The 27,420-nt window shown below is 41.1% G+C and overlaps 2 protein-coding genes across 2 annotated transcripts in view; one reads left to right on the top strand and one right to left on the bottom strand.

Annotated features, from left to right (window-relative positions):
• The window catches only part of ppm1lb (protein phosphatase, Mg2+/Mn2+ dependent, 1Lb), a 54,797-nt gene extending 43,831 nt beyond the window's left edge, over positions 1-10,966 (bottom strand). Inside the window, exon 1 of the mRNA XM_030396804.1 lies at positions 10,022-10,966. Coding sequence (XP_030252664.1) covers positions 10,022-10,420 — 399 coding nt within the window. The 5' untranslated portion in view covers positions 10,421-10,966. The remainder of the gene's footprint in view (positions 1-10,021) is intronic.
• A 1,809-nt stretch (positions 10,967-12,775) lies between these two features.
• On the top strand, positions 12,776-27,159 carry nmd3 (NMD3 ribosome export adaptor). Its single transcript, XM_030407502.1, has 16 exons — positions 12,776-12,902; positions 13,308-13,409; positions 14,283-14,417; positions 14,542-14,638; positions 15,396-15,476; positions 16,033-16,161; positions 17,776-17,866; positions 18,604-18,682; positions 19,317-19,413; positions 20,315-20,432; positions 23,800-23,945; positions 24,294-24,406; positions 25,475-25,547; positions 25,758-25,864; positions 26,413-26,483; positions 26,688-27,159. Exons 2-16 carry the CDS (start codon positions 13,366-13,368, stop codon positions 26,819-26,821), a joined length of 1,515 nt encoding a protein of 504 aa, XP_030263362.1. The 5' UTR covers positions 12,776-12,902; positions 13,308-13,365; the 3' UTR covers positions 26,822-27,159.
• Positions 27,160-27,420: the final 261 nt, after the last annotated feature.

Genomic DNA, 27,420 nt, shown 5'->3' on the forward strand with positions numbered 1-27,420 from the left:
CTTCTGCTTGGAGGTACGTGTATATTTAGTCAGGGGTTTTTCAGCAGAAGTGACAGAGAGGGTGTTAAATTATTGAGCAGTCGCAGCCAGCAGGGAAGGACGACACACTGAGGCTGAAGAAGGCACTCTTATCTGCCGCTACATGCTTTCGGCAAACACGCACACAAAAACACCTATCAGTCCAGAGGAGTGCGTGTTCTTTTTAGCCGACAAAATGCTCTTATCTGAAAGGTTTTTTTACATGCTAAAACACACTGAGGCAGAAATATTATTAAACTCAGTGGATTTATGAATGAGCCTCACATTTATTTGAAGGAAAAAAGATGACAGTGGAAAAGAAGAGATTACAGATGTTTACTTCGAGGCTAAACATTCAGGTTGCTTGACAGGCAAAAGCCCCATTCATCCATTTAGTCGGTGTGTTTTGCTCAGTGGCTCCACTCCTCAGTCACTCCCCGACAGTCCGCTCGCTGCGAGGAAAACAAACCTCACCACCGGGGACAAATTACCCGAAAGGTCAGAAGACTTTTCAGCAGAATCCTCCAGCGCTCTCTTCTCTGCAGCACTGGTATTTTCCAGCAGAATATGACCTCCCGTGTGCTTTCCACTCTCTGCCTGACTTGACATGAAGGAGGGGCTGAAATGTTAGGCTTTAGCTTCTGCTACAAGTGACAGAAGTGGGTACAGGAGGATGACATTACTTATGACCAGTTTAACTAATCCTAATTAGATTAATTCCTCTTTTTTTGGCCTATGCAATGTGCAGAGGAACCCGTTGATCTGCCAGGAATTCAGTAATTCTTAAGAACACTTCAGGGGAGAAGGCTCTCCTCTGCAGCGCTCAAGTGCTAGCCACCCCCAACTTTGCGTGTCTCTTTAAACGCGAGGTGGACGACTGAGTGCGTGCGTGGTCCCTTTGCAGGAGGATGAGCATGGCATTGATCACCCAATTTGTTATCTTTCCAAGAAGTCTTAAAGACCTCAGCTACCCTGTAGTACCATTGAGAAGAAGGCTTTAGCACTTCTCTTGGCACTACAGCAGTGTACCTCGGGTCCAGCACGGTGTCTACAGTCGCGTTCCCCGACCACAACCCGCTTGTGTTTTTGAGTCAGATGCAGAAAAGTAATTAGCACTTGATGCGCTGGTCCTTATTAGTGCCGGTCTTCAACATTGAGATCCGGTATTAAACTGGGTTTGACAACGTTATGGCTGCTTCATGTTCTGCATCAAATATTTATTAGGAGATAAATGTTTGACTTGCGGGTGGAGAGGTATGACCCTGAGTCATTATTGTGTTTCTGTCTGCTGTAGGGCTGGGTATCACCAGGTACCTCGCGATACGATACTATCACGATATTTTGCCCACGATAACGATAATATCACGATACAGCGATTCTGCGATAATCGATATATTGCAAGAAATTTCATCCACGATACATCACGATATCTGTGTCACTGAAGAAATTCAGAATTTATTGACTGCACTGAATCAATTTCACATAAATGACAGCCAAGTAAACAGAGATTATATTGCACAGTGTCTCTTCTTAACACACACACTGACTACAACTATCATTAAATATCTATATGTGTGGGTTTCAGAACTACTTAAACCATTTTTTTTAATTTTATTTGGTTGTATACCTATGTTTGAATAAAGATAAAGCTGTCCTCCGAAGAGGGGTGGAGGTGGTGGGCCAAAAAAAAATAAAAAAAATTTAATATCGATATTTGGCACCAGTGTATCGATAACGTACCTCAAGACGAAATATCGCGATATATCGTAGTATCGATATTTTGGCACACCCCTAGTCTGCTGCTGATCTGCCTGTGTGTCTGTGTGTGTGTGTGTGTGTGTGTGTGTGTGTGTGTGTGTGTGTGTGTGTGTGTGTGTGTGTGTGTGTGTGTGTGTGTGTGTGTGTGTGTGGACCAGCTGATTGGCTTGCTCGGCTTGATTGCTGACACAGGATTGGTCAGAGGGAGGAGAGGAGCCCTTTTTGGACCACCGGCTAACTGCAATCCACCTCTCAACCCAGTCTTCCACTCCCAACCCGGATCAGTGTCTAGTAGCTAGACAGGGGTGGCTTCCATCACAATCAAAACACATGTCAAACTAGACTCTAGTTTGATGTGTGTTTTGTTTGTGATATAAGCCAGTTGTCTTTTGTTCTTTTGTTTGTTGTGTTGGTCTTATTCTCCCTCTAAAGGAAAAGAAATGCTACTTTGAACGTGGCTCATCTGTGACACTGGCTTTCTTGGGTGGGAATAATGGGGAGACACACATCACGTTATGTCTTGGGTTCGCCTTGACCAGGGGCGTAACGGTCCCTGCAGAGGATGCTTCAGCCTGTGCCTGGTGGTGAATGGACTGTACCATACTGTGGAGCAAATTTGCCAGTCACAGTCATTTCACACCCACATCCAATGAATCCACCAACTGCTGAGGGAAATGTCTAGCTCTTTGGATGTTAAATGCTACGCTTTTTCGACCAGCTACTGGCTAACCTTGTATGTCTCCCGTTTTGTGCTGGGTAGGTACTGTACAACAGGTTTTTTAAGCCGTTTCACTGAACACAGCTGCCTGTTGTGGCTGAAAATTAAACCCAATATTAAAAGATTCAGGCCATTAAATCAAACAATGAGCAAGAAGACATGGGATACATAATATAGTATATCGCGCAAACAAATCATTGACTCTATAATGAGACATTTAGATATTTGGCTATTCGCTAATAAAGGAAATTCTAGCTGATAAATGGAGCCGATAATACAAAGCCAAATATCTTCATTGACTTGCTAACTGCACCAAATAAACAACTAAGTGGATGGCGGGATGCACCTTTAAAGTTGGTATGCTATCCGCAAAATCACACAGGCAAAGAAGAAAGCCAAGAAGGAGAAGCACAAGAACAACTAGAAGAAGGACAAGAAGAAGAAGGACGAGAAGAAGGAAAAGAAGACGAACGAGAAGGACAGTTGTTGTTTTGGTTTTTTTTTTAACAGTTTCAGAGAAAGACTATAAAATTATAACATTTCCAATTTCCATTATATATAATAACAATATATAGATCTGGGTGATCATTTTCCATTAGTTCGACAATGTAAAATATTAATCACAACAGTTCACCAAATTCAACATTTTCCATCTTCATTTATTTATTTAGATGGTTACAGTCAGTTACTCAAAATGAGTGCCAGTTCAGTATATTTTATAAGCCAGCTGGGGGCACTGATTGACGAAGTGATGTAAAGCAGTGTGAAGCAGGTGTCTGGGCCTGATAGGCCTTTGGCATTTTAGCCTCTCACAGTGAAGTTGTCTCTCCCTGGAAGACCAGATAACACCAAACTGACCCTCGCAGCTCTGAGTGAATCCTCAGCGTTCGTCAAGGCGAAGTAGTGCTCCTTCCTGTGCAAGATTGCAACACACACATAAATATTCATACACTCATACACTCGCACACACACACACTGCTGTTTTCACACACTCCGTCTCTTCGTTTGCTCTCCTTCTAATCCTGTAATGCCGACAGTGCAATTAGTCACATGCTGGCTCTTTCTTTCATCTCAGGAGGAATTCAAACTGCTTAGTATCTAAACTACATAACCCACCCCATGCTCCTGGAGCATAACACAAACATGCACATAAATACAAATACCGAAAAACTCAAACGCCAGCCGTCCTGACTATAAAATGTCCTTCACTGTGAAGTGAGAAAGAAAGTGAGCTATGCTGCATAACTGCTTCATTCGCTCTCAAAAGTCCTGTGTACTTTGGGATTCCAAAAAATGAATAATGAAGTAGAAAATGAAATGGCCATTCAGCCTGAATGTGGGCTGAATAAAGACAAAGAGGATCCCTCTAAAAATGGTCATCATCCCTGGTGTGCTGGTTTTTTTTTCCACTTCTTTACTCCGCGCTCTTCCATCGCTTCCTTCACAGTTAAGAGACCGTACTGTATCTATCACAACCCACTCACAAACAAACACCACTACATCTAAGTGTGAGCCTTGATAGAAGGAGAAATCTATGGAACAAAAGCTGAAAAGACGGCAAAACAGACAGAGAATAGCAGCCCCCGCACTCAAGTTAAACAGCCTTGTAGTGAGTGTCTTTTCTGTACTCTACAGCTAAGGTAATTTTGCAGCGCCTGAAGCCACATCCTGACAGCGAGGCAGGGAGGAGCCGAGCATGGCTGACTCTCTACATGCCGGTATGGAACAAATGGCTCATGTTGCCGTTATATGGATGGAGAGCCCAGGGTTATCACTTTCATGCAGGTTATTCCCACAAGTCAGCTAAAAATCAATCTCCATTTAACAGACAAATCCCCTCCCTTAGCCAACATCTAATGTGACTGAGACTGCCGGTGGCTATTTTCACATTTAACACAGATTTTTAACACCAAATTGAATTTGCATTGGTGTGTGTGTGAGCGGGTGTGTGGTGCAGAGAGATACAGATATAAAGGAGGTTCTCCAGATGTTACTTAGCAGCACTGACTGATGATTTATCTGGTAGTAAACCGATTGGTTTCAGTTAGTGGGTAGAACAGTGACGGGGCAGAACTCACTGAAGGATTCAAGATTTTGTTCTTTCAGCCTTCCAACATGCTTGACTCACATCCTTGGATGAGAGGATCCAATCACTTCTGACCACGCTGCAAATTTAGGAAAAAACTTGGGGCTATCCGGAATATCATTTTTGGGGATTTGGGGCAGGGAGAGCGGGTATCAGCCACCCCGTTGTGCAAGAACTGAGAAAGCAGCATCGATTTCAACAAGCTAAAATCTGGCTGCAACATTAATGTATCACAAAACAGTATTGTTTGACAAAATAAGTGCTAGGCTTCACACTATTTACATACATGAGGTGGTTGTGGCTCAACAGGTGAAGTGACCATCTGTCAATCAGGACACTGTACAATGTACACATACTAAGATATGGTCATTTTGATGCATGACTAAGAAACCACAACAAAATTTCTCAGCTGAAAGACAGTATTGCAAATCCCGGTGAAATATAGTAGAAACTTTTGAGTATCTTTTACATTGATGTTTTTAAATCTATCTTCAATGGGAAACGCTCACTGGGACTTCATGAGTGAGCAGGTATTGAGTCGTTTCACGTGTCTGGAGTGTCAAGCTCGCCCTAGTCAAATCCCCAATGCTTGCTGGACCACATTTGCTCACATGGAGCAGAAATGATCCCTCGTGAGGACGGTTTCTCCGCTCGTGGGTAATGCTCTGTGTGCTCGTACCAATTTCACATGCATGATTTTTTTGTGCACTGGTTTTGAGAAACATTAAACCCAGTAGAGGCTACATTTTTCCCTGATTATCGCTATTATCCTTGCATTTATTGCAAGTAAGCCAGCATCCCCTTTCTCTTAAAAAGAAAAACAACATTTAAACATCCAGAAGATCCAAAACATTTGGGTCAGCCCTAAAAAAACAAACGTATTTTTCTTTCTTGCAGAGAGAGACAAGAAGATCAATACCACTATCATGTTTGTACGCACGCAGCTGGAGCCAAGTGAAGATTACCTTAGCTTAGCATGTGGGATATAGCTCACTTGCCTCTGTCAAAATTGTAAAGATTGTAATTGTAAATAGTAAATACACCTACCACCCACTAACTGACATGTTATATCATGTTTGTTGATGTAAATATGACAATTTGTGGTTTTAAAGGGACCCGTTTGTCGTAACTATTTTTAGCAGCCGCCTGCTTCCAGTGTTTATGCTAAGCTAAGCTAATTCCTTTCGGCTCCAGCTCCATAAGCCATTGATCTTCTAAACTGTTCTTGGCAAGAACACAAAAAAGAGAATTTCCCAAAAGGCCAAATGAAGTCTACACCTACACCTACCCTCAGGTGTGTCATTACAGGCACATTAAGTGTTTCAATAGAGCACCATCAGGAAAAATATCCATTCCCGACATCATTTTCATGGGTGTGGCTGCTTTGCCAGTCAGCACTAATACCTGATACTGCGATCACATCAAGTGCTGTGATTCTTACTTTTCAAAAGCTGCCTTTGCAGCCTGTACTCTTTTACAACATCTACAGCTACTTGCTACACATATGACTGGGTCACAAAGACATAACGTGAAACCGTGTGTTTATTAAAGACGGCAAACATGACTTATTTTCACCCTGTCAAGTATGATAACTTGTTGGTTTTCTTTGTCTTACATTGAGTAAAACCGAGTTCTGGACTTATCATTAAAAACAGAGCAATTTGAAGATGTCACGTTAGGCCCTGGGAAACTGTGACAAGCATTTCTCTCCATTTTAAAGGCAAAACTATTAAAATCAATTGAGAAATCGATCAAATTATTCAGGAGATAAATCGAAAATATTAATTGCTGCAGACCTGATTGCATTTGGATTGACTTCCTCTTCCCTTGAAGTTTTTGTCGAAACTCTGCTCTAATTAGTTGGCACACTTACACCGGAGTGTTAATGTATTTTAAATTTTGGTCTTTGAAAAACGTGTCCAAGACCTGCTGGTGTAAAGTCTTTGACGCTAGATAGATATTGACACAAGTCCAACACTGCTATAATGGCTGTGTACGTGGTTTTGGATGAGAGCAGTGTGTGTGCGGAAAGAAATGGAAGCAGCCGACACCTCACTAACTAGCCAGCTGAGGCAGCCAGTGTTCCTGACGTTGCCTTGGGCCGCACAGCATCCCTCTGCTTTTATTCAGTGCCCTCTGGCTGAAAGAAAATTCTAGATTTGCTAAACAGGGGAAGTTGTTTCTGAAGGCTGCTGTCTGGCAAACCATCTCGCACACTTCAAAAGAGGGCGTGGGAATGAAAACAGACCAAATTGTTGCCCATGGACATGCAGCGATAAAACAGCCTCTCGCCTACACGGGCAAATCTAAACCGTCTTCTTCTCGCTCTTACTCTCACCATTGATGCTCTCCCACTCGTTTTTCTCCTTCTGTCACATATACAAACACATCTCTGCTATTCACTATTTATTTCTCATATTCTCATAACCATATGTGTGGTAGCTGCAGCAGGGCTCGCAGGTTAGGTCACCGGTTTAAAAAAAGGAACTCCACAGAGGGAAGATGCATGGAGGGGGGTTAAAAGGCCGCAGGGGAAAACAATCCAATGACCACGATTGGTCAGAAGCTGCAGCAGTCAGCACCGCAGCCTTAAATTTAATTTCCCCTAAAAGAACAGCTATCCTCAATGCCTTTGGCTGCCTATTTTTAGCATGTTATAGTTCAGACCACAGCAGTCGAACTCAGAATGAAGACGGCCGTTGAAGACAGCATGGAGGGAGCTCCTTTGCAACTGGAACTGGCTGATCAAGAAGTGTGTATGTTTAATTTACAAGCTGAAGTAAGAGAATAGAAGAGGAGGTAAGAGACAGGGGGTAATGGGACACCCTGTCACTTACAGTTGTTGCATCAATACTGTCAGTTCATGGTTGAACTCCTAAGAAACAATACCATTTTGTGGCGTCATCTCAAATGTTCTTTGTTCCTTAAACTCACAACTTTCTCTTCTTGATGCAAGTCGCTCTGTTAAGCTGTTCCCTTGCTGCCCTGAATGCATTACCAGGCTCGCGCACTCGTGGCAAATTACAACAGTTAGTCAGCACCAAGGAAGCTGAACGGAGGAAGATTTCTTAGCTGCCAACAAGTATTGACTGGGGGTGGACAGTGACCAGCAAACCAGTGATCTAATGGCCCACTTCAGCTACGTTCTCCTCGCAGTGTTGAGCTCAGCTAGCTGCCTTAAAAGCACACCGATTTGAATTCACCCTCCTCCTTCCTGCTATAATCATGTTAGGCCACGGGGCCTATGCTGTCTGCATCCTAAAATGTTGTTTTGGCAAAAAAGAAAAAAAAAGAAATGAGAGATGGATATTTTTGGCATGGTTTTAAGCTGTAAATAGATGAGATGCAGTTGCCTTGCCATTTGGAAGAGAACATAGTAAGTGTGGGTGAATGCGTGCAGCAAGGAATTATGGTCTCCCACGCACAGTAAGGGTCCATGCTCCACTTGTCCTCAAATACTCAATGACAAATGGCCAAGGGTGAATTACCACTTGCCTCCAGGGGCCCCGGATAACTCTAGTCCTGCTGTGTGTCACCTGGTTTGTCCTAATTCAATTGAAAACTTGTAAAGGAATGTGCACCAGCAAACACAACAGCAGCTGACATCATAAGTGCCTGAATGTAGGTCCTGCTTTATCACCTGACCTTGAGGCCCGTTCTAAAAGAGGATCTTTGTGTCAAAAAGTAGTTTAAAGATAGGGATGTTGTGATATTGTGATATTGTGATATGTACGATAATGGTGATGTTAAAAAATAGTGCATCTTTTTTTTTTTTTTTATCAGTTGATCTCACCGTCTTTGATCAGTCATCAGGTGAGACTGGGTTTTTTTTTTGGTATGCTTTGTACATAGACACAGACTCTCTCCACCTCCCTACACTCATATTTTGAGGGTAATCTATTTGCCAAAATGAGACAAAACATTCATTAAACGGTTAAAGATTAATTTAATGGCTGGGACTTTTTTTGTTCTAATTTTCACAGATATCGTGATAATATGGTTATCGTGAATTTGTCTGACCACGATAATCATGACGTTAAAATCTGACCCTGGGCACCAGGGTGAGACTATTTTGGTCGCACATGGTCAGGTACCACTAAACATTTACATTGGTCGCAATGAGTTTCCTGAGCACTTAAGACGATAGCACCTTGTAACTTTTTATAATTCCAAAGTATTTCCTAAATTCTTGTTGCGTGCGCTGTTATTTAACCCATTAAAAAACTTTTATTTGCACTGCTATTTCTGTATACAATCATATGGATAATGGGTTAATGATCAAAATTAAAAAGCAGTATTGGGTGCATCTAAATCATGCGCTGGTACACCTCAATGAAAAAGATGCAAGTCTTTCTGGGACTCTGATGGATAAGTTTGTGTTTGATGGCCAAACAGCAAATAAGGGTAATGATGGTATTCCAGCTGCAGATATGAGATTTTATTGTGATAAAAACACTCAAGATCAGTTTGTTGTGGAAATTTACATTATCGGGATAGTGAATGGGGATAATCATGAGCATCTTAGATGAGTGACTCGAAAAAGCGTGATAAAGCACAGTCCTGTGTATCTTCTTTCCATTCATTCCAGAATATTAAACCTGTCACAAGGCTGAAGAATGAAGAACTCCTTCACTAATGCCAGTGAACTTTATGATTTCACTAAAAAAAGATGTGTGGCAATAAAACTGTTGGTTAAGTGCCAATATAAGTATATCTTGATGATTATCGTGGTAATATTGTTTATCACAATTACTCTAGGCAGGATAATCGTGACATGAAATATTCAAATCATCCAAGCTGAGAAAAAAATTAACACATTGTTCAAACACTGGAAGGAACTGGGGCCCAGCATTACATTTTTCCTCTCTGTGGCAGGTTGATTCAGCCCTGTCCTCAACTTAATCACAACTTCACACATTAAAAAGGTGCACCATCTAGTTTTCATGACCAGATTCGTTTTCATGACCGGATTTTCTGAGTTGGAATTTCTTTTATCAAGACTATGAAGTTCCCCTTTAATCTTGAGTGCATTCAATATAACCAAATATATACATTCAATATATACCAAAATAATTGTTAATTTGTTAATTTAACTGTCCACAGATGCCATTCAGTGTTAAATGCAGTCCTGATGAGGATACTTTAATGTTAAAATTGCCATTTTCATGGTCCAAGAGGGAAAATGTTGTCTCTATCACTTACCCTCTCACTTATAAAAGTATATTTTTAAGGGCTGTTTGAAAGCAGTCTTTAAACTACACCAGAGAGAAAAGATACACAACACAGATACACAGACTCTTGAAAGCATCTTATCCAGGACACATGAGGACCCCTGCAGCTCAGTGTGGGGCCCCCAGGCGCCCAAACACACACGTGTCTGTTTTGGAGAGAGTAAGGTGTACTGGGTGCCATCAGGAGACACCTGGCCTGTGAACACTCACCTCTCCTCCGTGGCCATCAAACACCCCAAATATGGACGGGTGACTCTTGTTGACGATGTCCGTAAGCACATCGAACCTGTCCTCCATGTGGTCTCGCCGGCCTTGGATGGAGTACACGGCCACGTTGTTGCTCTTGAACTCCCATGTCTTGGAGAACTCCGCGTCCAGGACGTCCAGCCCGCCGAACCGCTCGTTCTGCATCATCTCCGCCACTTTCCCCTTGACCATCTTGACCGCATCCCGGCTCGACTTGACGATGGTCTTCACTTCGTCCGTGTGGAAGAAGTAACTCCACAGAGCCAGGCTGATGCACAGCAGGAACAGGGTCTCCGGTCTGAGCAGAAAATAACGCATGATTCGACCTAACAGAGACAGCAGGGTCATTGTATCCTCTATCATTTATTTATTTACATGCAAGAAATCGCGGCAGGTTGTGTGTCGCTCTCGCCCGCCGTAGATTTCAGTCCATCGTCGTCGGCGTGAGTGGTTTGTTCGCGGCTAAACAGGCACATTTAACCGAGCAGTACAGTGGAGACTAGACTGACTGAACGGGGGGACACTTCACTGCATATTAAAGCGGACTCCCCAGGCAGAAGGTGCTAGAGTAGAGAAACGCTTGACCGCGGGGTGGGGGGACGAACACAGTGGGTTCCCTCTAGTATGCAGCCCCGCAGTGAGCCACCAACGGCTGTCCGTTGACCCTCCGATGCAGTCCGAGAACGCACCGACGCCCCGCACACACAACGCAGGTCGCCCGTTCGGACTTTAAATTAAGCCAGTGTGCTGCTGGCAAGAGCGGAGCTTTGGGCTGAGCCTCTTCCTGGCCAGCCCTGCTACTGTTCCCAGTCCCTGAAAATAGCGGTCCGTGCCGGAGCCGTCACATTCCCAGCTGCCACACTGGCTGCGACTCTCTGCTGGTGCCTGACTAAACACAGTGGTGCTGCCTTCAGGCGCAGCTCGGAATGTCCGGGATCTAGAGGAGTCAACTTTTTAATCAAAGCACTCCGTAGCATCATGTTGTAATACGTGTTTTAGTAGATGCTTTCACTAAACTTTTGACATTTAAGAACAATTCACGTCAGATACATGTACTACTATCCATATAGGTGACTTTCACTTTTACCAAAGTAATATTTTAACATGACATGTCTTTACTTTTTCTCAAGTATGACTTTTTAACATTTACACCACACTACAAATAAGGCTGGTGGATATTATTGAGGCGGACTCATCTTTTCTGCCTTTATAAGCAAACTGCCCTCCTGATAAAGGCAGAGAAGTTGGTCATCCTCCATTTTTGAGAGGCAGGAGGGATACATTTGTAATTAGTTAAAATAGACAAAAGTAATGAGTAAGAGTTACCATTTACCATCAATTTCACAAAGCTCTTGTGCATATTGTCAATTCATAGTCACACCTTGGTAGCATAGCAGCAAGTACTCCCTTGCCTCCTGTCATTGTATCTTTACTAAATAAGGCATGATCATTCGCGTGTTTTGAGATTGAGATATTTCCGACAGCACTTTAAGGCATCTAGAAAGCTACAATACCACAGGTGCTTAAAAGACCATAGGTAAATCATTCTGTATTTCTGAATAATTATATTTGTTATATTTATTTCTGGCAAATCAATATATTATTTATGTTAAAAACATTAAGGCCTAACTTTGGCAATGCTATTTAAACAAGTGACAAAGTCACATAAATAATCCCAAAATTGACTACTCGAGTACCAACTGCTCAGAGTGTGTAATAGCCCCAGACACACAGGGATCCCACAAGCCATTGCATGATTACCTGATCTTTAAACCATGTTTTGAGGAGGGTCTTTGCATTGCAACCTATTCCCTAAGGCCCCCCCTTTTCCAGCAAGTTTTGAGCTTATTTAGAAAACTCCAAAATAGTGTGTGGAATCAAAAGACACCGCACAGCAAACCTGGAGTCATCTAATATTCTATCACAGGTGTTCTATCTCTTGTGTTGCACAGAGGGTGGGACAAACAGAGGGCTTAATAGAGGGCAGAAAAGATCTTATTTTTTTTGCCTCAGGTCCCTCAAGCAAGTTAAAATGACCTTGGATACAGGGGAAATACATGCAATTCTGATTTTGTTAATGCATGTTGAGGCTAACAGATCTGCAGTTTGATTTGTGAGGGTCTTACAGGTTAAACTACTCAGATAAAAATTGAAAACGTAATATGGACATGTCATACAAAATGTATAAGGCGACATACAGTATGCTTGTCTAGGAGTACTGTAGCTTTATAGTCCAGCCTAAGTCAGGAAAGTGAATGAGTAATTATTTCTGAGAAATGCATACTATATAAGAACATACAAGATCTTGACTTGGAAAACACATTATTTGGTAGAACTCCATGTTGTTGTTTTAATAAAACACACAGCCAGGAACTATTTGCAAGTAATTTAACAATAATTTTATGGCAAAGACAGTCTAGCACATAGTTCACTGATTTAAATAGATTTGCTTGAGGAATTTTGTTCGAGTTAAGAGCGTCATTGAGTAATATAGAACAGACTTAGAGATGTAGTAAAATCTTTTTTAAGTGGAGTATGATAAAAGTATTTTGTTTGTTCTGGTTTCACAGCCTTACATGTATATTTATATTATTTCTTTATTTATATTATAACCCTAACCCTAACCCTTCATGCCAAATATGTTTTTTTATTAGCCTTCTATCACCCTTTTTTAATTTAATTTGAATGTTTTTTGTAATGGAAATTTATTCAGGCGAACAAAGACAGTCGCGGGGTCCTTAAGTCCTGCGTGACGTCATGGAGCCTCCCTCGGTCCTCGGTGGGGAAAACGTGGAGGACTGTACTTCACGTTGTGTTGTGCCTTCTCCTGTCTAAAGTAACTCCAGTAAGCTGTCATCTCTCACTTGTTCCAGTTCTAGCCATCGAATAATTGTGGTAGACATTTTGAGCTTGTCTCTTCTCGAATATCCGTTAGAATCACTCGTGAAAACTAGCAGTTTAGCATCTAATGCTAACTGATATTGGATGTGGAACATCAGCTAGCAGCGTTAACTATTGAGCATACACTGCATATTTTCAGTGATATAGCAGTCTTGATACATTTATTTGTGAGCGTACACTTTGGAACAACGACACTATACTCTTATTTTATTTACCGGCTGTTAAAAAAGGCTAGTAGTTGTTATACAGTGGTCACTAACGTTACCAGCTAACTGACTTTTTCCCATTACTTTCCCCCCTGTCAGAGCCTGGACAGGGCCATTTAAACCTGTCATATTTTTGTCCTCAGAGATCATTGGGCTACACTAAGATCGTCTGACCCACACTGACCTGTCAAGTTGACAAGAATGGAGTACATTCAAGCTCCTGCCACAAGCAGCCAGGGGAACATGTAAGTTAACAAATGTAACCGGTCTTGTCCTTGAATCTGTGGTATTGTGTGAGTCCACCTTCACCGTTATAAAACCTTTCTTATTACTGATACGTTTGCATGTCATTGATGGAAAACACATCTTGTCTGTTAGCACATCTACCTGGAGTACAGCCATAACTTTTGACTGTATGTCAAGTCAAAATGTTTACATTGAGCTACAAAGCTTTGTTTACAGATGTTGAAGTAGACATTTCTTCCTTGTAGTTGCCTCAAAGAAGAGTACAGAATTCCAATCAATTTTGGGTTGAAGATCTGGTAATCAGTCATAGTAAACATGAATTTGCACGAAAGAACAGGCTGCATTTCTAAAAATGTTTTATCTCTTTCTCCTTAATTGCTCAAACTGTTACTTGCTACGAGTTTTGTCTGAAGTTGCTGAGAGAATCATTTGCTGAGAAATTTAATAGAAGACGATGGGTTGAGCAAGTGCTGTTGTCTCCAGTCTGGAAGATTAAAAGGGGCTTCATGAATTTGGTAGCTTCTTTGGCTTGACAGCTGGCTTACTGTTGCTGTTTTAAATCTCAAATGGCAAAGCTTCTCACTTGGACTGTAAGCGAGCCACTGGAAGGAGTTTTCTAAACAATCTGTGATTTCAGCTGCTGTTCAACACAATGTTGATGTAATTTTGACAGTACTATAAGCATCTACATGCTCATTGTGATAATCTATGATCATGGAACTGTTTTATTGAATAAACTATGACATGCTTCGGTCAGCGTCAGCATTGATGTGTAGCTCATTTAGTCCTTGTTGAATATTCAAAAAACAGAATTTGACGATCAAACTAAAGGTGTAAAATAACACATTACGCATTCATTTTGTCCTCCTCAGCCTGTGCTGTACATGTGGAGTCCCCATTCCTCCCAACCCAGCCAACATGTGTGTAGCCTGCCTGCGTACTCAGGTGGACATCTCGGAGGGAATCCCCAAGCAAGTCACAGCGCACTTCTGCAAACAGTGTGAAAGGTTTGTTCTTTATTTACAGGGTGATATACAGATAGGAAACAATGATCTTATCTGTATATAAGTTATTTTCTTTTTTTAATTTGAAAAACATAGGCTTGAATGGACATCTTCCTCTTTCATGCAGGTATTTGCAGCCTCCAGCCACCTGGGTACAGTGTGCCCTGGAGTCCAGGGAACTGCTGGCTCTTTGTCTCAAAAAAATCAAGAGCTCGATGACCAAAGTAAGTTTTAATCTTACCAGGATGCACATTTTAGGCAGTTTCCTTAACTTATAGTCAGCTGCATTAACAATCGATTATTAGTCAGTCATTACAAATATATGAAATATTGTAGGGGTTTTTCCATTAAAAATATATGCATTTTCCGAGCAGGCTACCCGAAGAGTTAAACAATGGATAAAGTAAACACCAAATTACTAGAATGCAAAACTGAAGAATGCAAAATAATGAAATCAATTCATGAATGCCAAACTAGCCAGTAGACATAAATTATGCTAATGTATGACATGGTGATGCAGTGTGATGTCATAAAGTCACAGAATTAAAGGTGGGGCTACTGACGAGGCGTTTCCGGAGCAATTTTTTCTGTGGGAGAGAGGAGCTCCTGTTGGTGAAGACTTTGACCTTTTTAACATTAAAGATCTTTTTCATGCACAAGGACCTATAAATGACTGAAGGAAATGAAAAACAATTGGAGAGATAGATTTCCTTTAGAAGATAATTTTGTTAATTGCAAAATAATTTCAGCACATTATTTTTGATTTCATCAGGCTTTTTATGGGGCTGCGCAGAGAGAAAAAAAGCTCAGACAACACATGCAGTGGACTCTTCTCAGTGACAACTTTATTTAACCTTCTTTTAATGCTGCCAAATCCAACATAAGGAATTATAGAATGAATATAAAGTTGAATCAATCCCTTTGACACATCTCCAATGAAAACAATCAGTGTAATTTTCAACAACACATCTCTCCTCACAGGTGCGTCTCATTGATGCTGGCTTCCTGTGGACAGAGCCGCACTCCAAAAGGATTAAGTTGAAAGTAACCATCCAGAAAGAGGTACGAGAACAGAGTGGAAGTGATAAGTGTGGGAGAATGACTTTCAAACGAACTGGAAAAATAAGCTGATCTAGGACCTGAGACAGGCAACACGTTTTTCATTTAAAGGTTATCTGGGTTATTTGTTCAGGAAGTAATTGGCAGAATTCACAGTTTATATGAGAATTGAAGCCCTCTGGTTAACATGAAAATAATAACATCACACACACATAATTACTTCAAAGTGACATTTTGTGAGATAATCTTATATGCAACAGAGTAAATGAAGTCTTCTGTTCAGGAGTTACGTGTTTTTGAGAGAGGTGAGTTTTGCCAGAGGCCGTCATCTCATCTCTTTGACCTTTAGTGAGAACCTGAGCCCTGTGCTTATCAGGGCCAACTCTTTTGTTTGTGCTGTCTCCAGGTCCTACCCCTCAAATCTATCTAAAACGCAACTTGGATACATGTTTAGATTTTCTTCCCATGAAGTGAATCACCATAAGCGCAGAGCTTTTGTCGCTGTTTGCCGCACAGTTCAAGCAGATGGTGTAACTTGTTGCTGCCTTTGCCTCTCCAGGTGATGAATGGTGCCATCCTACAGCAGGTGTTTGTGGTCGAGTTTGTCATCCAGTACCAGATGTGTGACGACTGCCACCGTGTGGAAGCCAAGGACTTCTGGAAGGCCGTGGTTCAAGTTAGGCAGAAGGTAGGTGTCTGTGCTTCAATGAAATATCCACATTTCTTATATCTGCTGTTCAATTTAACCTGAACTCTTGACGACATTTTCAAGTTTTGAAAAATGTTTGAAGTACAACGTGCATCAATGTTAAATACCTTGGTTGAAACATTAAACACAGTGTGAGATAAATCCTGTGAATCTGGTAAAAAGCTTTGAAAACCCAATCATGCGCTGGACTGGAAACACACATACAAGTGAAGCGATACTGAAAGGCTACAAAGGTTGTAAATGTAAAACATTAACAACAAAAAATGTTGCCAGTTAATTTTTTGGCGACCTGATATTTCACTCTTGTTAAAGAGTGTGCAGTTTGGGTCCTCTCATTTTTTCATTTTAAGTGTCCTCAGCTTACTCTTTCTTTTCATTGAAAAGATCTCTTTGTTTAATGCTGTGTTATTTTTGCAATTGCATGTTAAAACCTGAACCCTGTCTGTTTGTTCCATGTTAAACAAACTTGGATCTCTAGTTATTTGGCAGGAAATACTAACCCTTAATCCTCAATGGATTGCACTTTTCTGTTTTCTCTCATCACTGATGTGTTATAGAGACAGTCGATGATTGAGATGATTAGTCAGAAACGGGGCAATTCAGTCCAACTGTAGTTTAAAACATTGAGCCTCTCTTACCACTTTTTTTAATGCCTCCTCCTACCGCTAATGGCTACTATCCAAAGCAAAGAAGCAATCGTAAGAATCCCAGTGTAACCTAGACTCCACAATGTCAGAGCTGTGAAAAGACAGAGTGAAACTCTTGATTTTATGAAGTATGCAGATTTTGTTACTTACTGATCTGGTAGAAATAATACTGTTTTGGAACCGTCTCATGTCCCTGTGGTCAGGCGGAACCCATAACAGCAAGGTAACAGATTTTGACATAACACTGGCGCTTTCAACTGAATGACGGTCCGTCCCCCTCTTGTTTTACCTCGGTTTCTGTTGCACTCCCTCTTCACCTTATTTGCTTCCTCCATCAGCGAGGTTCTTTTTCCTTTGCAGTGTAGAGTTTCTACAGTTATTCCAGTTGTTCCACCGTTACCTTGGGAAAGTGAACAGGGAAGATAAGGCCTCTTCCTGTTGTTGTGCGCAATGCCAGACACACTTCCTTTGTGTAACAATGTCACCTTCATTTTTGCGCAAATGTAGGCTGAGTAGCATAGTGAAAGCGAGTTTTTGTAGGGAATCAATCTACATGTGGATTGTGTCATTACACTCTGCAATCAGTATTTACTGCAGAATGATTAGATGAGGCAAAAAAAGTTTAACCAAACTGAAATAGGCTTTTGCCACTGTTCACAATAAATCAAACATTAACTCATGTCTCTTCATTGAAATGCTTTCAGAAGTTTGAATTAAAAACATACTAAAATCATAAACAGTTTACTGGTTCTTGCTTGTTTCCCAGCTGTGCTTTGCCCTGAGAGTGCAGCTATGCTTTTTAGTTAAACGAAAAATATCAATGTTTTTCTGATCTGTAGAAGTGTCAGTCCAGTAAATAAATGAATAATTGGGTCGCAGGGCTTCAGGGATCTGTAGGAACGTCTGTATAATCATAATGATGCTGAAAATCTTTGTTTTTTCACAGACGGCTCATAAAAAGACATTCTACTATCTGGAGCAGCTGATCCTCAAGCATAAACTCCACCAAAATTCCCTCAACATCAAAGAAATCCACGGTAGGTCAATGTGATTTTTATATATTTCAATATTATGTTTTAAAGGGGAGGGGCCTGCTGTGTCCCTCAGGGCCTCTAACTGAATTAGTCAGAAAAGCAGGAAAACTTGTCTCAACCGACACCAGCGTAACCAATGTGGATTAGGCCTAAGCAGAACATAATGATGTGTCGAGTGTTAATTACCTCTTCCAGTACCAGACTGAAAGCCATGCATGCGTATCACTGGCGCCAATCAGTCCGTGCAGCTGTCCTCGCGTGGGCCTCAGAGGGGCACGCGTTGGGCATCTAATCAGTGTGCTGTAATCAGAGCAGGCATTCCAGACAAGATTCCTGCAATGCAAGCTTGATTCATACCCTATTTAGAGATGCTAACTGCTCCATCATACATACAGGCACACAGAGAGGCATCCACACACTCGGGCCCACATGCTGTGCAGTGATAGACAGCTCAGCAGCAGCTCTCTGTGCTCTTGGACGGCACTGTGAAGCAGAGATTTGGCTGAGAAGTGTGATTTAGATCATCTCCACATCTCGGCGGGACTTAAAAGCTTTATGAAGGTTACAACATGTGGCTGCCACATTTTCTTCCAGCTTCATCTCTGTGTGTGTGCGCATGTATGAGTGTGTGTCTGTGCGCGTGTGTGTACACGTACATATGCGTAGTGTGTAGACCTGTGAGGCAAGCATGTGATGTATTTATTGGTGCAGGTTTTGATGGTATTGCTCTTTTTTCTCAGATGGGATTGATTTCTACTATGGCTCCAAGCAGCACGCTCAGAAGATGGTTGACTTCCTTCAGTGCACTGTGCCCTGCAGGTGAGAGACCTGCCTATAGACCAAAAATTAAGTAGAATTAAGAAATAAACAAAATCTGAGCATGTCAGCAACATCAGGCGTGCTTGAAGGCACAAAAAAAAAAGTCACACAAGCCAGGTAGTGGAGAAAACCTGGGGGAAGCAAGGGGTAAAGGTGTAGTAATCCTTGAAGAGGCTGTGTAAAAGAGGCTTATGACAACCTTGTTCTCATGAGGCTTGGCATGAGAACAACATCCCCCTTTTATTTAAATGCAAATGACAAGAGGATTCAAGCTGATTATGACTGCTGACTTTCAGTAGTTGCCTTCATCCAACAATCTAGAAGTTTCTGAGCATATGTGAAGGTGTCACCGAGAAATAATTCACTAGAAGGTGTGCATCAAAGTGTTGTAGTGAAAAAATGTCCTCATAAAAATTCATGAAAAAAAGAATATTTGCAAAACAAAAACTGCAGGTGTTTCAGGATGATAGAAACTCAAGCTTTACATAATCCGTCTTCCGGATGCAGAGACGGCATGTTGACCTCGAAACAACACGCACGGTTTTCCATGTGTGCACAACCTCTACTTATATAATTATTCAACTGGGATAGTGTGAACTGCAATAATGAAAACTTTCTCTCTCCTGTTTTAAAGGTCAAAGACATCGCAGCGCCTCATCTCTCATGACATCCATTCAAACACCTTCAACTATAAGAGCACCTACTCTATGGAGATCGTACCCGTCTGCAAGGTATCCAGCAACGTTTATATTTAGTAAACTATTAACTTAGTTGGATTTTAAATCCGCAGAACTGAGACACACCTGTATCTTCTGAATAGTCTGAGCTGTTCTTAAAATGTCACCTCTGAACCCTTCACTTTGTTGGTTTAATAGGAATGTTGTGTCAGAAAGCCGACTAATGATTAATTTTTTTTGTTATATTTGTGTTTCACATTGGCAGGTGATAATCAATGAAACTCAAGCCTAATATAGCCTACTTAAAATTAAAAACCAAAGTAGGGATACAGATTCTGAGCAGATGTTTGTATTTGTAATTTTGACAGTTGCTTAATCCCGTTTGACATGTAGGTGTAGTTCTGTTCTTAAAAGACTTAAAAGGTTAAAAGTTTAAGGAAACCAAGCCAAGTTTTTGTCATCTTGTCCTGATGGAAAGCATTCTGGCAAAGAATACTAAAAGGCAACACCCACCTGAGCCACAGCCTGGTACTGCAGAGACACCTCCACTCATCCTCTGCACTCCACTTTCGAAAATTGTTTTATTCTTATGACTTATTAGCTGTTAATTAATTTAATAGCATAATCAATAGCACTAGGGGACAACAAACTACATTTCTATATATGACCGTGTGGTGTAAAATGATGCAAAATGCAATGTGTTGATTTCATGTTTCATGGCAAGGTGTTTTCATGAAAAGAAGACAGGAATCTGATTAGAGCTCTGCTTGTTTTGTTCAGAGCAGAAACTTTTAATCCAGACAGACACTCTTTATCTAAACTGTCGGTTAACCAGAGCTTTCCTCTGGGAAAAGAGCTTTTAGACACTTCCGTACTTCTACAACAACTCTAAAGTTTACTTACTTTACGACCTCAGTTTGACCTCAGGTTGTCTTGTTTTTTGTCTGGTTTCCAGGACAACGTAGTGTGCCTTCCACCACGGCTGGCGCAGAGCCTGGGGAACATGGGTCAAGTGTGTGTGTGCGTCCGTGTCACCAGCACCATCCACCTCATCGATCCCAACACCTTGCAAAGTGAGTATATCTACCACCGGAGCACTGCTGAGTTTAACAGGTCCAACTGACACCGCAGACCAATTTTACTACAACAAATCCTGCTGTGGTCACATATATCTGCTGTCTGGTGTATCTGGTTGTCATCAGCTGAGTTGTAGCTTGTATCCACACTCATTCATTCAGTGAGCTCTATGTATAGGCATAGTGGAAGACCTGATGTGCAACATGTCAGAGTTTTCCAAAGATTTTTTTATGCTGTCTTCTAAGGAATTTAGCCCAAGATTGACCTTTGTGTCAACTTTTGTTAGTTTGAACGCATAACAGTAGGGGGGAGCTGATATTCTAAGGAGCTGTCGTCGCATTGATGTTAAAGTATATTCAAAAATCACAAAATGTCAAGACATTACATTAAATACATTTTTGAATATATTTGATCTAGAAAGTACTGTAAATTGAAGCGCTTAATTTGACTGCCCACTTTCTTAGGGCTTCAACAAACACAGGTGATTAATGTGATTATAAGTTCAATTCTTTGTCATAAAATGGTAAAAAAAAAGAAACAAAAACCCTGACTTGTCTTCTTTGGTCTACTCAATGGTCTAAAACTCAAGATTGCCAGTTCAGTAGAAAAAAAAGAGAAGTTGAGTGGCTGCTGTATTCAACATAGGGCTGGGCGATTAATCGAATTTTGATCGCGATTTCGATTTCGGCTTCTCACGATCATGAAAACACTGTAATCGAAGAAAAACGATTAACGTGCCGCCGCGCGTCGTGTATGCAAATTACTGCGCTGTAAAAGCACAGTGAACGCACCTGTGTCGCCTGCAGCTGCAGCAGTGAGTGTGTGGATCAATTGTGGAATGAGAGATTGAGAACATGGCAGAGAAGCAGCCTGAGCCTTTAGTTGAAAAGAAAGGTAGGACAACTTCGGTCATTTGGAGACATTTTGGCTTCAAATCGTCGGATGTGGAGCAGAAGGAAATTGTTTGCGAAGTCTGTCACAACGTCGTGTCTGCACCCCAGGGCAACACGACACATTTATTTAACCATAAAGTGGTCTATGACAAAGTATTGAAGGAGCAAAAGACCCAAAAAAGTGCAAGAGCGTCAACTTCAGCTACAGCCACCGCCACCGCAACACAGTCCTCCATTGACGACACTCTTTACAATGCCGCTCCATATCCCACCGGCTCCCGGCGACAGCGAGAGATAACGGAGGCTGTGACATTCATGCTAGCTGAGGACATGTGCCCTATCAGTACAGTTAGCAACCCAGGCTTCAAGACACTGGTCAAGACTTTGGACAAGCGATATGTGTTGCCATCACGCAAACATACAAATATTATTATCATTTACTTTTTTACTTGTTACTAATCTATCTGGTTGTTTTTCTAAAAGTTATTTTTAAAGTTGAGTTTTGGTGGCTCAATAAATCCTTTTTTTTAAATCAGTGAATAATCGTGTTTATTAATCGTGATTTCAATATCAATCAAAATAATCGTGATTATTATTTTAAGCATAATCGCCCAGCCCTAATTCAACACAATGCAATTTTTTTTTTAATCACATGTGTTGCGCTATGTGTCTACTTCATGCCAGTATAAAGTCCAACAATAACACAAATAGTTTTTTATATATTGTTAACGATGTTTTGGAGTTTAGAGTGACCTGGAAATCTTAAATGTTTATAAGTTCAGTATCCGGGGATCCTCTCTGTTCACTGCACAAAAACAAAACTTTGTTATTCACTGCTTTGGGTGAAACTGGATCAAATTTTATGGAGAACATTTTGTTCAGGCTGTCTGTCTGATATCTTGTGGTGACAGATTAGTTTTTACTCATTGCGGAAGTTAACAACTGTTAGTGTTGCTGCACCTAGCAGTCCTAGCTGACTTGGTGTGTTCATGTGTGTGATGTCCGACTGTGGGAGCAACATGGATGTTTTGTGTATTTTATTGCTCAGAGCATTTGAACAACACATTGACAGCTGTTTTCAGTATTTCAGTGACAATGAAGAGCAAAGGAAACGATACAATGATTATACAAGACATGACTTTGATGAAAGTTTCTTACATCAACCCAGTGTTTACTTTCTTCCACCATGTTTCAGCATCATGTGATGTCAACTCGGAAACTTGTGTATCAACATTTTCTCCGACTTTCTGAGTTGTTGTTCCAACTAAGGAGGACATTCACGTGTATTTTCCCAGATAGCGTGATAGCAGATGAACGCACATTCAGCTCTGGTATGCCAGGAAGACCACCTTGGTACTCGATCCCTGCCATAAAACTGGCCTGTGGGAGTGTTCTGTAAATGCCAGTCAATATCCGCAACAAGTCCCTCTCTCGCTGCCTGTGTTTAATTTTACAGGAAACATAAATCTGAGGAATCAAATCCCTGCCAACTGTTTCATGGAAACTTAGAATTTTATTTTTGGATTGCACTTAATCCAATAGTACATAACTGTAATAATAATAACTGCTCCAATTTTTGCATATTTATGCATTTACATATTTTAGTGTTTAATGAAGAAGATTAAAAGCATTTCCTGTATATCACCATGGAGATCTAACTGGGAGTAGTTGAAACCCTTCAGCTGCACTAAGCCGGCCCCAGTCTGTTGACCACATGTTCATCACAGCGGTCTTAACTCAACAGCTTCCCTCTGCGCTCAGTCACGACAGAGCTCGAGACACTCTTCCAAAAACAGAAGAGAAAAATGTTAAGTTTGCATTTTGGATGCTGTCATGGCAATTTTCATCTTATTTGGAGGGATTTATAATCAATACAAGTGTGGTGACAATTGGTGATGATGCCTTTCCTCCGTATCTGGTGTAATCACTCATTAATCCAGAGGCTGAGACGCTCCTCGACAGAATTCTGACATTTTGGAAGCGGCACATGCGTTTTTAATTACTCTTCAAAGAGCGGGCTATTTTTGTTGCAGAAAGTTTTTCAGCAGGCTGAATAGCAGAAAGCGCCTCGAGGCAGAGCTCTGCGCGACAGATTTGGGCTGCAGAAGGCAATTAACTCTGGTATTAAAAATATTTGTGTTGCTGTTTGTCTGCGAAGACAGACAGAAACACATCGCTCTGTTTACTTGGAATATATACAGATAGAAAAACACTTTGACAAATACATCACAGATGTATTATTTTGTCGAGATTATAAATATTAAAGTTTGAGTTGTCAGAAATATGTAAACGTATCGAGAGTGACTAATTTCTTGAGACGCTAGTCTGTGTTTGAGAATGAGAAGCAAGTGATTTATCTAATTTTCTTTAACTATCATGTCAACCTGAGAAGAAACTGTTTTGTGTTGATGTTTCTGGCTGTCTGCTCTCGTGACCAATAATCAACAATAAATCATCTCTAACTCACTAGTTGCCGAGGTGGATGGGAACACATACTGGCGCAACCCCTTCAGCAGTCTATGTAACCCACGGCAACTGGAGGAGTTCATCGTTATGGACATTGACACCATCCGAGACCAGAAGCTGGGTGCTGGTGCCGGCATGAGGTCCAATAAGGTGTGTGTGTGTGTGTGTTGTTGCAGAACAGATTGTATTATGAGGGAACATTGCTTTTCTTTCTGGAAGCAAAATCAATAGTGAACCATTACATTATCCCTGAGCCTGTATGCGGGATTCAAGCCAGAACAACACACAAGAGTGTTTGTTCCGATGATGCAGGGAATGAGGTTTGTAGGGAACAATGTTCGCTCTCTCCTTCCTCCTCGCCTGAATGTTGCATTAGTATCGATACAACTGCCTGAACAGATTGGAGGGAAAGAACAAGAGTAATGTTGTTTCAGCTTCTTGAAAGTACATTTATATTCCCTCTGTGTGTGTGTGTGTGTGTGTGTGTGTGTGTTACAGCACACCCTGGCTGAAGTGTGGGTCCAGAAGACATCGGAGATGGACACCAGTCAGCAGTATCACTGCCGTACATTCCTGGGCCACCTGCTCAACATCGGAGACCTGGTGATGGGGTGCGTGTGAGGTTATTGATGAGAAGAAGGGATGCAAGATAAATTATGAAGTAGTTTTCTCATTTTGTCGCTGAAAAGCATTGACATTGGCCAAAATGAGATATCAGAGAAAATCCACTATCGTGCATCCCTACCTAGAAGTTCAGATTTTAGTCATCTTGGCATTAACGACTGACAGATGCTGTCTGCTGGCCTTAAAAGTCGTTAGTCTTAAATTTTAATCTGTGAGTTACTGATCACCCCAAAAAAACATTTTATCCAAAGTCCTTTATCCATATTTTGATTTATTTTTGTCCAAATGTGTCAGGCTGCACATTTCTGTAGTGCCGAACCTAATACGGTCTTTTTACTTTATACTTGCACTTTCCTGTTGGCAGCATTTAGATAAAGTCCAGTAATCAGATTCCAAAATAAAACCTGCACAGGACCACAAACACACTACCCCTCAGAAAGTTGGCATCGCTTAGAACTGTCCTGATTTTTGAAAGAAAAACATTAAATTGATCAGAAGTACAGACTAGACAATATTAATGTGATGAAAGACTATTTTAGCTAGAAATTGCTAATTTAATGGAATATATCTACACAAGTATACAGAAGACCAGTTTAGTAACCATCGCTCCTGTCGTCCAGTGAGTGATTCCAAGTTTGTCGTGTTGAAGCACTCTTTGATCATTAGAAAACTTTTCAGCAATCATGTCAGCACAGCTGAAACTGTGGGAGGAGCTTCAGGAAACATGGAGTGAAGCTTCTTCAGATAACATCAACAGATTGACAGCTTGAATGCCAAACGTTTGCAAGGCTGTTATTGCTGCAAATGGAGGATTATTTGACAAAAGCAAAGTTTGAAGTACAAAATTATGATTTCAGTTAAACTTAAATAACCTTGTCAATGTCTTGACTATATTTTCTAATCATTTAGCAACTCCTTTGTTGAATTAAAGTGTGAGTTTCATAGGGAGTTTGTACTACATACCTCAATAGTTACCTGCAACATCTTAAATCTGGTTAAAAATGATTTTATATGTACATGAACGTTGCATTTGATGGCACATTCTCACCCGACAGATTTGACTTCGCTAATTCCAACGTCAACGATGAGTACCTGAACAAGATGAACCCTCACCACGTTCCTGATGTGGTAAGACTCTCCTGCACTTCACTAAACATCCTCTGTGAATAAACCTGGACTTTTAGTAGCTGTTGTAGACTTGATTAACACTGACCTCTGGTGGTAACATAAAACACTGACTGTCGATCTGATCTCATTCTTGGTAAAATAATACATTCATATGTTGATGATCTGCTGCAGTGTTTTAATTTCTGCACTCATGATTATTGACTAATTAAGGTGCTGATCAAGAAGAGCTACGACCGCACCAGAAGGGTAAAGAGAAGGAACTGGAAGCTGCAGGAGATGCCCAGAGACCGCGAGGGCATGGACACAGATGATGAGAGGTAGGAGCTGAATGAATTCAAGCTTTAAAGATTAGCCATTTATGGCTCTGGCTACACAGACTTGTTAGTAGGACAAATTCATGTTGGTTTTGGACTTTTTGTGGGATGTGTTGACTATAAGACAAATGCAGAATATCAGACGTAGTACATGCTGTGAACAGTACAGTCCTGTGCCATTTCCAGTAATGGTATCAGAACAGCCCTGGCCACACTTTATTGTAAGAGTAATCATAATATCCCTCATCTGGTCACAAAAAGGTGTATGAATTTAGAAAAGCTTGTCCTTTTAAAAATACCTTCCTGAATAAATAAAACACAAGTTTAAACTTCAGCTGCATTTTGAGGCAATGAGGAAAGTTTCAGCACAAATATCTCTTGCACATAAAATAAGGAAAAACCTGAGGTGATGACTAAAGACATGATATTGTTTTGGTTTGCCAGTGAATAGTCTGAAAGTGTGCCAACAGTGCCAAGTATCCTGTGAACATAGTTTTGCCTGCGATGTCGCACCACATGGGTTTTCCTTTAACTTGCTTTTCTGTCTACAGACAATACCAGGACTTCCTGGAGGACCTGGAGGAGGATGAGGCTCTTAGGAAGAACGTAAACATCTACAGAGGTGAGGAGCTGGACACTGCTGACTTTTCACTGCACCAGTATCCCCTGAGATTTCCGCCCTTCTTTTGAAATGTTTGTTTTTATTGTTGCAGCCTTAATGGCTCATTTACCGTCAATGGCTGCTAATGGATCTAATGTCACACAGTTTATTATAGACAATGTATTGGATAGTTCACGAATACATGTTGATTGTTTTTAATTTCAGATGCATCAAAGATCCCAGTGGAGAGCGACACCGATGATGACGGAGCACCACGGATCTCCCTGATGGAGATGCTGGAGGAGCTCAGCCTATCAGATGCCACAGGAGGAGACGGCGCCGACATGATGACAGACTAGCTGCTCGCCGTCCTGCCTGTGTGACACTGACAGCATATCCTGTTGAATACAGGTCTGCTGCTGATACAGTTACACACAGAGCTGAGACCTGACTGCAGATCGAGGACTGATTGAACCACCAACAAACAAGTGAAAATATCCACAGTTTATCACACTGCGGTGTAACGACTCATTACAGTTGAAACCCATAAACTGTGGGTTATAATGGTGTCACTTAGTCTGCTGAGAAACTAGACTTTCAGTGGATTCTTTCCCCTTTTCATGAAAAATTTTGAATGGATGTGGAAATGAAGTGCTTCTGGATCAATATGTCAAATAAATATTTCTCCTAATTCTCACTTTTAATTGATATTTCCTGTGTAGGGGTGGAAAGGATATTAGCTGTGTCCCAAATCCATTGTACATAGTAATTCTATAAAATATTTCTTTATATGCAAATCATCGTAAAAGGTTACAATGCATTCAGAAGAGAAACTCTTGCTATGGGATCACACCAGCCCAGACGCTCATTAAAATGTTGACATTCCAAGCCAAGACTACTCAGTGGTTATTACCACATCATGACACGAGTAGCCAGGTCCGACCAGACCCATCTCACA

Source organism: Sparus aurata, chromosome 2 (genome assembly GCF_900880675.1).
Source record: "Sparus aurata chromosome 2, fSpaAur1.1, whole genome shotgun sequence".
In the NCBI taxonomy this organism is placed as follows: domain Eukaryota; kingdom Metazoa; phylum Chordata; class Actinopteri; order Spariformes; family Sparidae; genus Sparus; species Sparus aurata.

Excerpts from the sequence above, each read along its gene's own strand:
- nmd3 (XM_030407502.1), top strand. The coding sequence starts at position 13,366 with ATGGAGTACATTCAAGCTCCTGCCACAAGCAGCCAGGGGAACAT. Across the intron at positions 16,162-17,775 it reads TGGTTCAAGTTAGGCAGAAG|ACGGCTCATAAAAAGACATT; the intron begins GTAGGTGTCTGT and ends GTTTTTTCACAG. Across the intron at positions 19,414-20,314 it reads AGATCGTACCCGTCTGCAAG|GACAACGTAGTGTGCCTTCC; the intron begins GTATCCAGCAAC and ends TCTGGTTTCCAG.